Source organism: Carcharhinus amblyrhynchos, chromosome 7 (assembly GCF_965287045.1).
Source record: "Carcharhinus amblyrhynchos chromosome 7, sCarAmb.v2.hapA, whole genome shotgun sequence".
Classification (NCBI taxonomy): Eukaryota; Metazoa; Chordata; class Chondrichthyes; order Carcharhiniformes; family Carcharhinidae; genus Carcharhinus; species Carcharhinus amblyrhynchos.
Window position 1 is genome coordinate 23,834,509 of NC_137330.1, and position 13,081 is coordinate 23,847,589.

The window sequence follows — 13,081 nt, forward strand, 5'->3', positions numbered from 1 at the left end:
TCTGACATTTCAGTATCTTTTATTTCTTCATTTTTACTGATTATTAACCACAGAGAAAATCAAATCTCCTCTTAGTCTTCATTAAATCCAGTTTGTATATGACCATCCTTTCTCTGATTTGTCAATATCCCAGCACTAATTGTAATCGTTCTGCATCTTCTCTCTGCATCACACACAGCATTTGCTTATAGATTACTAGCAAGTAAACTCTCTCCTCTGGACTCTGGCAAAGCCAGTCTTTAACAAATTCCCTTTGTGAAAATATTTCATCCTCCTTGTAGTTCACATGACCGCTATGAGAATATTGCATTCGGGATACATCTTTGACCACCTCTTAGTGAAGCTCACTGCAGCTCTGAAATTCCTGCATCAACCTGCTGATCAAATTTGGTTTCTGGTGAAGTAATCCGAAAAGCTAAAAGTTACCAGAGTGCGATCCTGAAAGTGAACTGAGAAGCCTGGCTTGCTGACTGTGTCCATCGAATAGCTCCACCACGTCGTTGAGTGCTGTCTGAAAATGTGCAAACTGTCCAAAAACCACTGTGAAGATAAAAACAAAAACAATAGGGATAGATAGATGCAGCGAACAACAAGAATGAATCAAACGTATTGTCAGTTTAACACATTTGATACCTCTACCACTGAAACGCTTTAATTCCCCCACTGGATGCTGTTCTGATTCCCCAATAATATTGGCTTTCAATATGGAGCTTGAGAATCTGATATCTATATAACGTTGACTTTTCCAGCTCACTTGACCTTCATGTAGGACTGAGCAGAGCTAATTATTACACAGAAAGAAACAACACTTATTGAGTTAATGTACAGCATTTGTCATTCTGATGTTGCACTGTGCACTCTACAGCACCTACAAATTAAAATCTTGCCTCAACCGCGCACTGCAGGGGCCTTCGTTTGATAAGAATAGTTTAGACTTCCCCTTGCTGAGTTAATTCTTAAGTGCAGGGTACCAAACATCTGCTTAAAAAAGAGCATGCACGATTTTACAACAGGTGAGTTTAAACAACGCCGAATAACATGTTATACTTTTCATGTAGCAGTGCAGACTCCTGTATATGTTTTGAAGGCAATGGCTTGTCCTGAGCATAATTTATTCAGAGGGAGAAGAAAACTTCTTTCCTATCCTATAAACAATAGATGTTAATAATATGGTTTACATTTCAATTTCCATGTTTCACTGATACACTAAACGGATGATAAACCATGAGAAAGGAGGTGAGGCAGTGACTGAGTCTCTGTTGTCAGTGTTGCTGATGACATTGTGCGTTGGCACTAATAATATTGCTTTGTACATCCAACTACAGAATTGTTTGTGCTAAAATGTCACAGCGAAAGAACATAAAACAGCTTCCTGACAGGTTAGAAAATTAAAAATATTCAGCTACACTTGCCCATAACCTTTTAATCTAATCATCCTTGTCAATAGAATTTGCAAAGTGGTAGCTTTATATTTTGGAGAAAGATATTGGGGGCAATTCCTCGATCCTGCTGCCCTGATTTTTTTTAGTGCAGGGGGCTGCGAGAGTTGTGCAGGACGGGTGGTGGGTGATGAGCACGGTTCCCAGGAGCATTCACACCCCTCCAGCATCTCCCAGTGACGGATTTCTGGCGTAGCCTGCTCTGTATTGGAAATCGGCTGGGAGGCGGGGCTAGCATTTAAACGATATTTCAAATATCATTTAAATGCTATGAGAGGGCTACTAGCTTCTCGCACTCTGCCAGAGTGTTTCACTCCTGCGGGGTTTAGAGTAGCTCCCCATTTTCGGGATCTGGCGGCCTGAGCCCGCTGGAGTGAAGGAGGGTCAATTAGGGTTCCCCAAAGGGTTGGCTGTAATATTTACATAGCTAGTCCAGTCCAGTTTCTGGTCAATAGTAACCGCCCCCGCCCCCAAGGATATTTATATTGGGGATTCATCGAAAGTAATGCAATTGAATGTCAGTTAGATTCTCCCTCATTGAAGATGGCAATTGTCTGGCATAAATGTTATTTGCCACTTTTCAACACAAACTTGAACGTGATGCTTATGAACAAGTATCTGAGTCATGAAAAGTGCTGAACGTTGCACAATCATCAACTCACATTCCCACGTTTGACCTTGTTATCAGAGAAAGTCATTGATGAATGGTTGGGTCTTAGGCACCATCCTGAAGAACTCTTGCAGCAATCTCCTGGGACTGAGATAGCTGACCTCAAACTCAAATTGAGCATCAGTGAGCAGGTTAATGCTCAACACTGTTCATGATCCCTTCCATCACTTTGTAGACTCATGGAGCAGCAATTGGCCATGTTGGATTTGTCCTGCTGTTTTGTGGACAGGACATACCTAGACAATTTTCCACATAAATGCCAGTGTTGTAGCTGTACTGGAATAGCTTGACGAGTAACACAGGTAGTTCTTGATCATATTTCAAACACTTCTGGTATTAACAAATTAATGTGCAATTATTGGATACAGTAGTGATCCCCTGTAATGACTGGGATTCACAGAATTTATTTGCCTCTTTTGCTAACTACAAATGTTCCATCCTTATACTTGTTATTAAGAATGTTTAATATGCACAAGTTGTTGTATTTCCCTGATGTACACGGTTAAACACAAGTTTCTCATATTACATGTTGCATGTCACAAATTCAATATCGCTTCAGGTCCAATGTCATAAATGTAATCGACTTTCGCACGCTGCTACATAATTACAAAGCCTGTAATTCTGCAGGTCCCAAATCGGAAAATACAATACCTGTCTATTTCTCTTCATTTAATATTGCTTAATTCAAATCAACTGCTAATTCAAATTGAAATTGCTGAAAAATAGGTTCCAATTGAAAAATGTGAGATCTTTGTTGTTTAATTCCAATTGATTAATTCAAGCTCTTATTTTGTACAATTATGAATTCAAATTCCCTCTTCAAATGGATCCTGACTTGATGACGACCGCAGATCGATTCAAAATCAACTGTATTTAAGCAGCCCACAGTCGCCAGCTAATCTGTCCAGACATGTTATACTGCAAAAGACAAGTGAATCTGCCAAGTCATTTGGAAATAACCTTATTCCCACATTATGGATTTGCTGCATCCAGCATTGCTGACCAATTCCTGGTCCATGCATAGGGAGATAAGTAAATGACACACCACACGCAGGTAGTTGAGGGCAGGAGTAATTTTACCTCAATAGATACCTGGTTTTATCTTTAAAGCAGATAAGTGTGATTTTTTTTTCACAAGCTGTAATTTGTAGCATATTATATTTCATCAATAAAAAATATTCAGGTGAGCAAACCAGAGCAGTGAATTTCTTCCATGGTTTGCGTGACTGAGGGTGAAGAGAAAGATCAAAGCTGCCTGTGATTGAAAATTCCAGAAGTGCCTATTATTAAACTGTTGCTACCACTCTGCACCAACCTGCTGAAACTTAAAAAAAGTCATAGATGTTGAGCACTCTTTAAGGGGGATGACTATGTCACCTTGACAGGATGTGGCATTGACAAGCAGAAAAGTCGACAGGCGATAATTGTAGGGCTTATGTGACATGCCAATATCGAGAAGCAGAATCCACTGTCAGGCCGTTTTGGGAACCTTAAATTCATGCCATCAGCAGAGGAGGTAGCAGCATCTAATGGAATCAAGGATCCAACATGGGAACTCTTAGCCAACTCGGAAGCAACAAAGCTCTGAGTATATAAATCCTCCATTATGATTGCCAGCAGGCATAAGCTTTCTCTTCATTGTCAATATCAGATATGAAGAACCTGATTTATGGATTGCTAACTGACACAAAAACTGTGGATGTCTTGGAGGACGATACTGGGTGTGATGAAATCAATATTTTATTAACTCGCAATTGTAACATTTAAAATGCGGAATATACCCAGGTTGGATACCCAGGTCCTGCTCACCACAGGACCGGAACCCTCTTGAGAGATGTTAAGCTGGTCACATAGTCCAATCAAGGGGGAGGGTGACAGCAGCCCATAAGGAGCAGACAAAAAGGCAAGTCAACTCCATGCAGCTGAAGTGCTGCCATTAGCTGTGCTGCTGAGGGCGTTGGAGCTCAGCAAAGCACTTGGGAGCCTTTGGTAGCTCCAGCCAGCTTAGTCCAGAAGCAGGAATGTAGTTGAGAAGCAGAGGCTGTGCCTGTGTTTTGTCACTTGAGTATAACCTGACCAACACAGCAGTGGGCACAGTCTCAGTCGGCCAGCTCTTTTGGAAAAAAAATATCAGCAAGGCCAAAACTGGAACAGATTTCAGAGAGACCTGGAATAGTGTCTTTTTGGGTTAAGCTTGTACTCGCAGAACTCAGGGACAGTAGATCTGCTAGGGATCAGACCAGCTCTTTGAAGGAGAAGTGTTAAAATTCCTCATGAGGGAGACAAAAAACAGAATTTCTGTGGTTTACAGTGGTGACTGATGTCTGGGCAGGTTACTGATAAAGTCAGAGGGCTTGTCTGGTTGGGTCTCCCATTTAATGTGCAGTTTGTGCTAAGTCTGACCACAGTTTGTTAATTCTTGTTTACCTCTTGTTACTTGGGATGTTGGCGTGTAAGTTAGACAATGTTGACTGTTTGCTTTGCTGACCTTTATGCAGTAAAATTTCTTCTCTTTGCTTAAAACCGTGAAATCTTGTGGCTTCATTCTCTTAGTGAGTATCTGGGATTTCAGGTTTAATACTTAAATAATAAAAAGTTACTGGTCCATAACTAGATCATAACAAATTTGGGGGTCATGTCCAGGAGTATAACAAAATTTGGGGATCTGATCTTGGATAACAAAGGATTGAGAGGAAGGAGTAAGCCAAAGCAGACACACTGAGTAGATTCAGATATGAAAGAAAGTATCCACAATGCCCATGGCATTTAATGAAGGATTACCAGAAAACATTTACTTGACATAACTTTAACACTGACAGCAAGGACCGTGACTCTCTGAGAGACCAGTATCATCAAATAAACAAATGTTGGAAGCTAGAATTAGCTGAAAAGGTTGAGATAAAACATCTGTGTATGGAAAACAGATGATCTTGACCATAACAACTGTCTGGGTTATGTCTCAAACACTTCATAGTTCCCTAGCTGAAAAAGTTTAGTGAATCACTGGAAAAATATACATGTGAACAAAGACTTTGGATTGGAGGTAAAGAAGACAATGCTCACATGCGTGCATTTAGCATGTGATAAAAAGCAAGTCTGAGCAAGTTGTTTACCTCTCATCAACAAGCAAGAAACTTCCACTGATGAAGACTAAAGACATCAAGAAGCAAAAGAACTGGTTGTGATTAGTACAACCTGCTTCATGACTCCTCAAAAACAACCACAGGAGCAAAGATATTGCTAAAGTTTACCAGCAGCATTGGCTTGTATCTCTGACTGATGGTCCCTTGGTATCTGACCTTAAAAAGACAGAGGAAGAAAATCACTGATGTTGTGCAACGGCTGACAGCTGAGGTGTCCCGATGGAAATTTTCTGTGCATCATCCTGTTGATGACTGAGACTTGCTTCCTGCCAACAGTACAGTCGGAACAGTTCACAAATTGACCAAAATTTGTGTTGTGCATCTTGTGCAATGTTCAGTTCATTCATGTGCACTTTAACAGTTCTTAATAGTTTGCTCATGTTTCTGTCATGTTTGCTGCTTTATCACTTAGTTTGATTCCTTTGCACATGAATAGCTACATTTTTCTTGAGCTAAATATGGAATAAACAAAACTAAAGATGTAATAAACATAAGCTCAGTGGGACTAAAAATGTAATAAACGTCAGCTCAATGGGATTCCCTCCTCAATTCTTTCCGGTTTAGCAGCTGTGAAGGTAGCCTGCCTTGGCTGGCAGCGGGATCGTCCAGAGCCACCGCTGTCAACAGGTTTTCCGCTTGTTCACACCATCCACCGCCATGGAAGCTGTGGCAGGGACTTGCCACTGGCAGGACTAGAAGATCCCACCAGCAAAAATGGCCAGAATATTTTGGCCACTGTAATTGTTACGTCACAAATCACAATGGAAGCATAGGTTCTAGCCTCAATTGCTCCAACCTTCCTCAATATACAAATTGAGTCATGGAAACAAAGCATAGTCACAGCTATTCCTTTCATGGCCATTCATCTGTACATTTCAAGCAGAAACTTCATAGGCTTTTGTGAGAAAGGCAGTCAATGGGATTAGTTTAGTTTAGAGTGAGATCTTACTGCTCTAGCAAAGAGTCAGCAAAAAGACAATGAATCAAATGGTTTCCTTCTGTGCCAAATGTGCAAACGTATCCACTTTGAATCTAAGAAAAGATAGTTCAGAGTATTTTAGAAATGGTGAGGAGATAGGAACTGTGCAAAAGCAGAGAAATTTAGGGATTGAAGTATCAGAGTCATGAAAAAAAAATTCAAACAGCGAGTGAAATGTCAGTGTTCCTCTCAAGCAGGCTGAAATGTAAATGAAGTGCAAATTATGAACCAATTATATAAAAAGCTCCACTCTGTTCGAGAAACCACACGTGATAGAGGAGATACTGGCTTTCTAAAATCTGCAGGGCAGATTCACCAGAATAAATTCAACGTCAAAAGCACTAAATTATGAGGACAAGTTACATAGGCAAGGTTTGCATTCCTTTGAGCTTTGAAGATTAAATGGTGATTAATATGAGGTACTTAAGCTGAAAAGAAAACGAGTTGATCGGGGAAGATAAGTCAATTGCGCTGGTGGTGGGAGTCCACAACAAGGGAGCACAACCCTAAAGCTAGAGCTAGGCCACTGTGGACTCACATCAGAAAACATTTCATCACACAATTAGTAATGAAAAATTACAGCTCTCCCCCCAAAACATGTTGCAAGACTGGGTTTATTGAAAAATTACGAACAAAATTTGACACATTTTCCTTGGAGAGAATCTATGGTTTGGATAGAGAATTTGTCAGAAGGCATGGAACCAAGAGCATATGTATTCAAATTGGAAGGATGTGACTAGCAGCATAATGCAGAGATCTATCTGTGTCACTCCTTTTCACTGTATTTTTGAATGACTTGGCTGAAGAAATAGAGAGCTGCACATCTAAGTGAGTGACACATTGTGACAAGGTAAATTGTATAGATGAGAGCTGAAAGTTGCAAATGGAAATTTATAGATTAGCTGAGTGGGCAAAACTGCAAGTGATGAGGTTCAATAGTGAGCCATCACCCACACTGGACCTATGAAAAGTAGATGAGAGAATTTTCTAAATGGCAAGAAGATAGGGTGAGCAGAAAGATATAGAAGTCGAAGATATATTGACCTAGGAGGGGGTGTGATGGAGATTTACAGGAATAATACAGAACATAAAAGGGATAAATTATGAAGACAAGTCCCAGAGACAAGGCTTGTGTTCACCTGAATGCTAAAGATTAAGGGTGATCTAATTGTGGCAATAAAGATGGTCAAAAGAATTGATAGTTGGAAAGAAACTATTGTCAATTTAATAGTGAAGGCTATGTAGTTGACACCCTGTGGTTTGCTTTTAAAAATAATTATCTGCTGGGAGGTGCCAGGACAACCAGGCACATCAGTCCAATTACAGCTATGCCATTCAGGGTGATGGCAGAAATAATTTCTTCGTGAAGAAGTCAGTGAAAATCTGGAACTATGTCCTCTCTTTCGCCTTCGCCTCTCTTAAAAAAAAGACTTTGAGGCTAGGTCAACTGCAAATTTTAAAAGTGTGATAATTCTTTGTTTGGAAAAGATTACAGAGCTCAGTTGGGCAGATGGAGTCCAGGTACATACCTAACTGATCTAACTGAACTGTAAAATAGGCTAGAGGGCATGCAGGGCTTACTCTCCTCTTGGCATGTTTCTTGGGATGTTTTACCAAATTAAAGTTGCTACATCAATGCAAGTTGTTGTTAACTTTGTTTCATTCTGTCTACACTGAAATTATGTGCCACCTTGAAGTGGCAACACAAGTGGAGATGGGCAACGTTACCATGAATAATGGAGTTAACAATAAGAAGATTCACTGCACTTTCTTTACATCAAAGCAAATTACATTAGAAACAATGATAACTCTTTGCCTATTAAACAAGATGCCATGATTCATTGCAAGCACCAATGATTTTTTTCTAACTTCAGTAGGAAGACAAGACAGTAATCCAACTTGGTAGTTTAATTGATATACGTTTGCAATTCAATTCAGCACAAGGACCCATTGACTTGATTACAGCCCAATAACTCAGTTGGAGGTGTCCATTGTCACCTTAATGATGAATACCATATCGTTTACTGCATGGGGTTTGCTTTTAAAAATAAATCTGAATGCTGCATCACCTATCACGGGAGGCCCTATATCATCTGGTCTTAGTGTGAAGCAGAGTCATACACTGCATCACCCATCACGGGAGGCCCTATATCATTTGGTCTTTAGTGCTCCTTTACTTCTACCTTCACACACGCTCAGAGTGATTCGGAGAATCAGACTTTCTCAAATATCACAACTTGAGAAATAGCAGCAAAAGGTACATCTTGCACAACCTGTAGGTATTAGCCCCTCCTCACAAAATGATTTTTTGTTCATGATGTGAGATAAATGGATTTACAGTGCATTTTAATTTTCAATACATTTAAATGCATGCATAGAGCAAAATTTATTTCACAGCAAAAAGAAAGTTTTCAATTTTCGGGAAATTATATTATCAAACAGCTGGCAGTTCAGTCCGAGTAGTATTTCAATTTCGGGGTTCTGCTTCATTCTCGCAGTTTATGATGTTATCAATAAAGCTTGACTCCATTATCTCCTTGTTAATGCACTACCAACCATCTGTCATTTTATGCACCACATTCAATAATGTTTAGGAATATATGTTGGATAATATTTTTCTTCATAAAATTAGAGCAAAATCATTGGCATTAAAGCAGATTCTTTGCAATGTTTACACAGATTGTATTCTTCACAAGTTTTGTTTTATACACAGTTTTAGGTTTTGAAATGGGACACACCAAGAATATACAATTGATGGAAGTGATGAAACCTTCCAGTGTTTCTAACTGCCCACTCCTAACTAGTCCAGCGGGGTAGCAGAATCACGTTGGCTGAGGGGGAGAGCTTTCGTGGCTGAGAGGGAGAGCCTGCATGAACCGGCATGGTTGCACAGCGGTTAGCACTGCTGCTTCACAGCTCCAGGGTCCTGGGTTCGATTCCCGGCTCGGGTCACTGACGTGTGGAGTTTGCACATTCTCCTCGTGTCTGCGTGTGTTTCCTTCGGGTGCTCTGGTTTCCTCCCACAGTCCAAAGTTGTGAGGGTTAGGTTGATTGGCCATGCTAAGAAATTGCCCCTTGGTGTCCTGAGATGCGTAGGTTAGAGGGATTAGAACATAGAACATAGAACATTACAGCGCGGAACAGGCCCTTCGGCCCACAATGTTGCGCCGACCAGTCTTATTTTTAAAAAAAAAACATTGACCCACTAATCTAAACCACTCCTTTTTCGTCCATAAACCTATCCACCAATCTCTTAAACGCCCCCAAACTAGGCGCATTTACAACTGCAGCAGGCAGGGCATTCCAGTCCCTCACCACCCTCTGGGTAAAGAACCTGCCCCTGACATCCGTCCTATAACTACCCCCCCTTAATTTAAAGCCATGCCCCCTCGTGCTAGATTTCTCCATCCGAGGAAACAGGCTATCACCATCCACCCTATCTAAACCTCTAATCATCTTATATGTTTCTATAAGATCCCCTCTTAGCCGCCTCCTTTCCAGTGAAAACAACCCCAAATCCCTCAGTCTCTCCTCATAGGACCTCCCCTGCATACCAGGCAACATCCTGGTAAACCTCCTCTGCACCCTCTCCAAAGCCTCCACATCCTTCCTGTAATGTGGGGACCAGAACTGCACACAGTACTCCAAGTGCGGCCGCACCAGAGTTGTGTACAGTTGCAACATGACGCTGCGACTCCTAAATTCAATCCCCCTACCAATAAACGCCAAGACACCGTATGCCTTCTTAACAACCTTATCTACTTGATTCCCAACTTTCAGGGATCTATGTACACATACACCTAGATCCCTCTGCTCCTCCACTCTATTCAAAGTCCTCCCGTTAGCCCTATACTCAACACATCTGTTATTCCTACCGAAATGGATTACCTCACACTTCTCCGCATTAAACTCCATCCGCCACCTCGCGGCCCAGCTCTGCAACCTGTCCAAGTCACCCTGCAAACTTCGACACCCTTCCTCACAATCTACCACACCTCCGACTTTGGTGTCATCAGCAAACTTACTAATCCACCCAACTATACCCTCATCCAGATCATTAATAAAGATTACGAACAGCAGTGGCCCCAAAACAGATCCCTGAGGCACACCACTCGTAACCGAACTCCATGATGAATAATTACCATCAACCACCACCCTCTGTCTCCTATCTGCTAACCAATTCCTGATCCAAGTACCTAAATTACCACCAATCCCATACATCTGCATTTTCTGCAGAAGCATACCATGGTGAACCTTATCAAACGCCTTACTAAAATCCATATATACCACATCTACTGCCTTACCCCTATCCACCTCTTTGGTCACCTTCTCAAAGAACTCAATAAGGTTAGTAAGGCACGACCTTCCCGCTACAAAACCATGCTGACTATCTCTAATCAATTCATTACTCTCCAAATACCTATAAATCCTATCCCTAATAATTCTTTCTAAAACCTTGCCCACTACAGAAGTAAGACTCACTGGTCTATAATTCCCAGGGAAGTCTCTGCTCCCCTTCTTAAACAATGGGACAACATTCGCTGTCCTCCAATCATCCGGTACTATACCAGAGACCAACGACGACCTGAAGATCAGAGCCAGTGGCTCTGCAATCACCTCTCTTGCCTCCCATAGAATCCTAGGGTAAATCCCGTCAGGACCAGGGGACTTATCTATTTTCAACCCTTCTAGAATATCCAACACATCCTCTGTATCAACTACAATACTTTCTATTTTACACCCCTTCACCCCAGTGACCTCCTCAGCTACATTCATATCGTCCCGTGTGAACACCGAAGAGAAATAATGGTTCAATGCCTCTCCAATCTCTTCCGGTTCCACACACAACTTCCCCCTACTGTCTGTAACTGGCCCTAATCTTGCCCTGACCAACCTTCTATTCTTGACATACCTATAGAACGCCTTAGGATTCTCCTTAATCCTATCAGCCAAAGTCATCTCATGCCCTCTTCTAGCCCTTCTTAACTCCCTCTTCAACTCCCTCCTAGCCAATCTAAAGCTTTCTACTGCACTACCCGAGCCCTCAAGCCTCATCCGAACGTAAGCCTCCTTCTTCTTCCTAACCAACAAATCAACTTTTTTCGTGCACCACGGTTCCCTAGCCCTACCAATTCCTCCTTGCCTGACAGGGACATACCTATCACAGACCCACAGTAGCTGCTCCTTGAACAAACTCCACATTTCAGACGTTCCTAGTCCCTGTAATCTCCTAGTCCAACCAATGCTTCCTAATTCTCTCCTAATGGCCTCATAGTTACCCTTCCCCCAGCTAAAACTACTGACCTGAGGTTCATGCCTATCCCTTTCCATCACTAAGGTGAACGTAACCGAATTGTGGTCACTATCACCAAAAAGCACACCAACTTCCAAGTCTAGCACCTGGTCTGGCTCATTTCCCAGCACCAAGTCCAATATAGCCTCACCTCTAGTTGGCCTATCTACATATTGAGTTAAAAAACCTTCCTGCACACTTTGAACAAAAACTGACCCCTCTAACGAGCTAGAGCTATAGCTATTCCAATCAATGTTAGTAAAGTTAAAATCCCCCATAACAATTACCCTATTACTTTCACTCCTAACCAGGATCGTCTCTGCAATCCTTTCCTCAACCTCTCTAGAACTTTTTGGAGGTCTATAAAAGACTCCCAACAGGGTGACCTCTCCTCTCCTATTTCTAATTTCTGCCCATACTACCTCAACAGACAAATCCTCATTAAACTTCCTCTCTGACACTGTGATATAGTCCTTGACCAATAATGCTACTCCACCCCCCCTTCTACCTCCTTCTCTACTCCGACTAAAGCACTTGTACCCTGGCACCTGCAACATCCATTCCTGACCCTGCTCTATCCACGTCTCTGAAATGGCCACAACATCAAAGTCCCAGGTACTGGTCCACGCTGCAAGTTCATCCACCTTATTGCGAATACTCCTCGCGTTAAAGTATATACATTTCAAACCTCGCTCCGCCCCACCCTCACAATGCCGTGCAATGCCATCCTCTTCTATGCCCCCCTCACTTTCACCCCCTCTACCCAGGATCCCACCCCCCCTCTGAATCAGTTTAAACCACTCCGCATAGCCTTCACAAATTTACCCCCCAGGATATTTGTTCCCCTCTGGTTCAGATGTATACCATCACTCTTATAGAGATCCCATCTTCCCCAGAATGAGCCCCAATTGCTCAAGTAATTAAACCCCTCCCTCCTGCACCATCCCCTCAGCCACAAGTTCAAACTTTCCCTCTCCCTATTCCTCTCTAAACTATCCCGTGGCACAGGCAAGAGTCCAGAGATAACCACTCTGTTTGACTTGGCCTTTAGTTTCCATCCCAACTCCATGAAACTCTGCTTAATATCCCCTTCCCTTAGCCTCCCTATGTCATGTGTCCCCACATGAATTATAACTTGGGGTTGATCACCCTCTCCCCTAAGAGTCTTGAATATCCTCTCTGACACATCCCGGACCCCAGCCCCTGGTAGGCAACACACCAGCCCTGAATCCCTACCCTTACTACCAACTCTCCTATCCGTCCCTTTAACTGTAGAGTCCCCAATCACGAGGCCCAATCTCTTGCATCCCCTAGACACCTGAGCTTTTACAATAGGCTCACCCCCAGAGTCCTGCTCCCTCTGGCTATCCCCAGTTGATGCTTCCTCAACTGTAGCCTCCAGGACCGAAAACCTATTTTGGAGGGGAACAGCCCCAGGGGATTCTCCTCCCACATGCTTCTTTCCCCTCCTCTTGACATTGACCCAAGACTGATTACTAGGAGTGACTATTTCCTTAAAACTCCTATCAATGTCTCTCTCAGCCTCACGAATTACGC

At 42.3% G+C, this 13,081-nt stretch overlaps 1 protein-coding gene across 1 annotated transcript in view; it reads right to left on the reverse strand.

Moving 5' to 3' along the window:
* The window catches only part of LOC145345358 (CUB and sushi domain-containing protein 1-like), a 1,850,124-nt gene that overhangs the window by 332,313 nt on the left and 1,504,730 nt on the right, over window positions 1-13,081 (reverse strand). Inside the window, exon 31 of the mRNA XM_080193174.1 lies at window positions 427-540. Within this exon, the coding sequence (XP_080049300.1) occupies window positions 427-540 (114 nt within the window). The remainder of the gene's footprint in view (window positions 1-426; window positions 541-13,081) is intronic.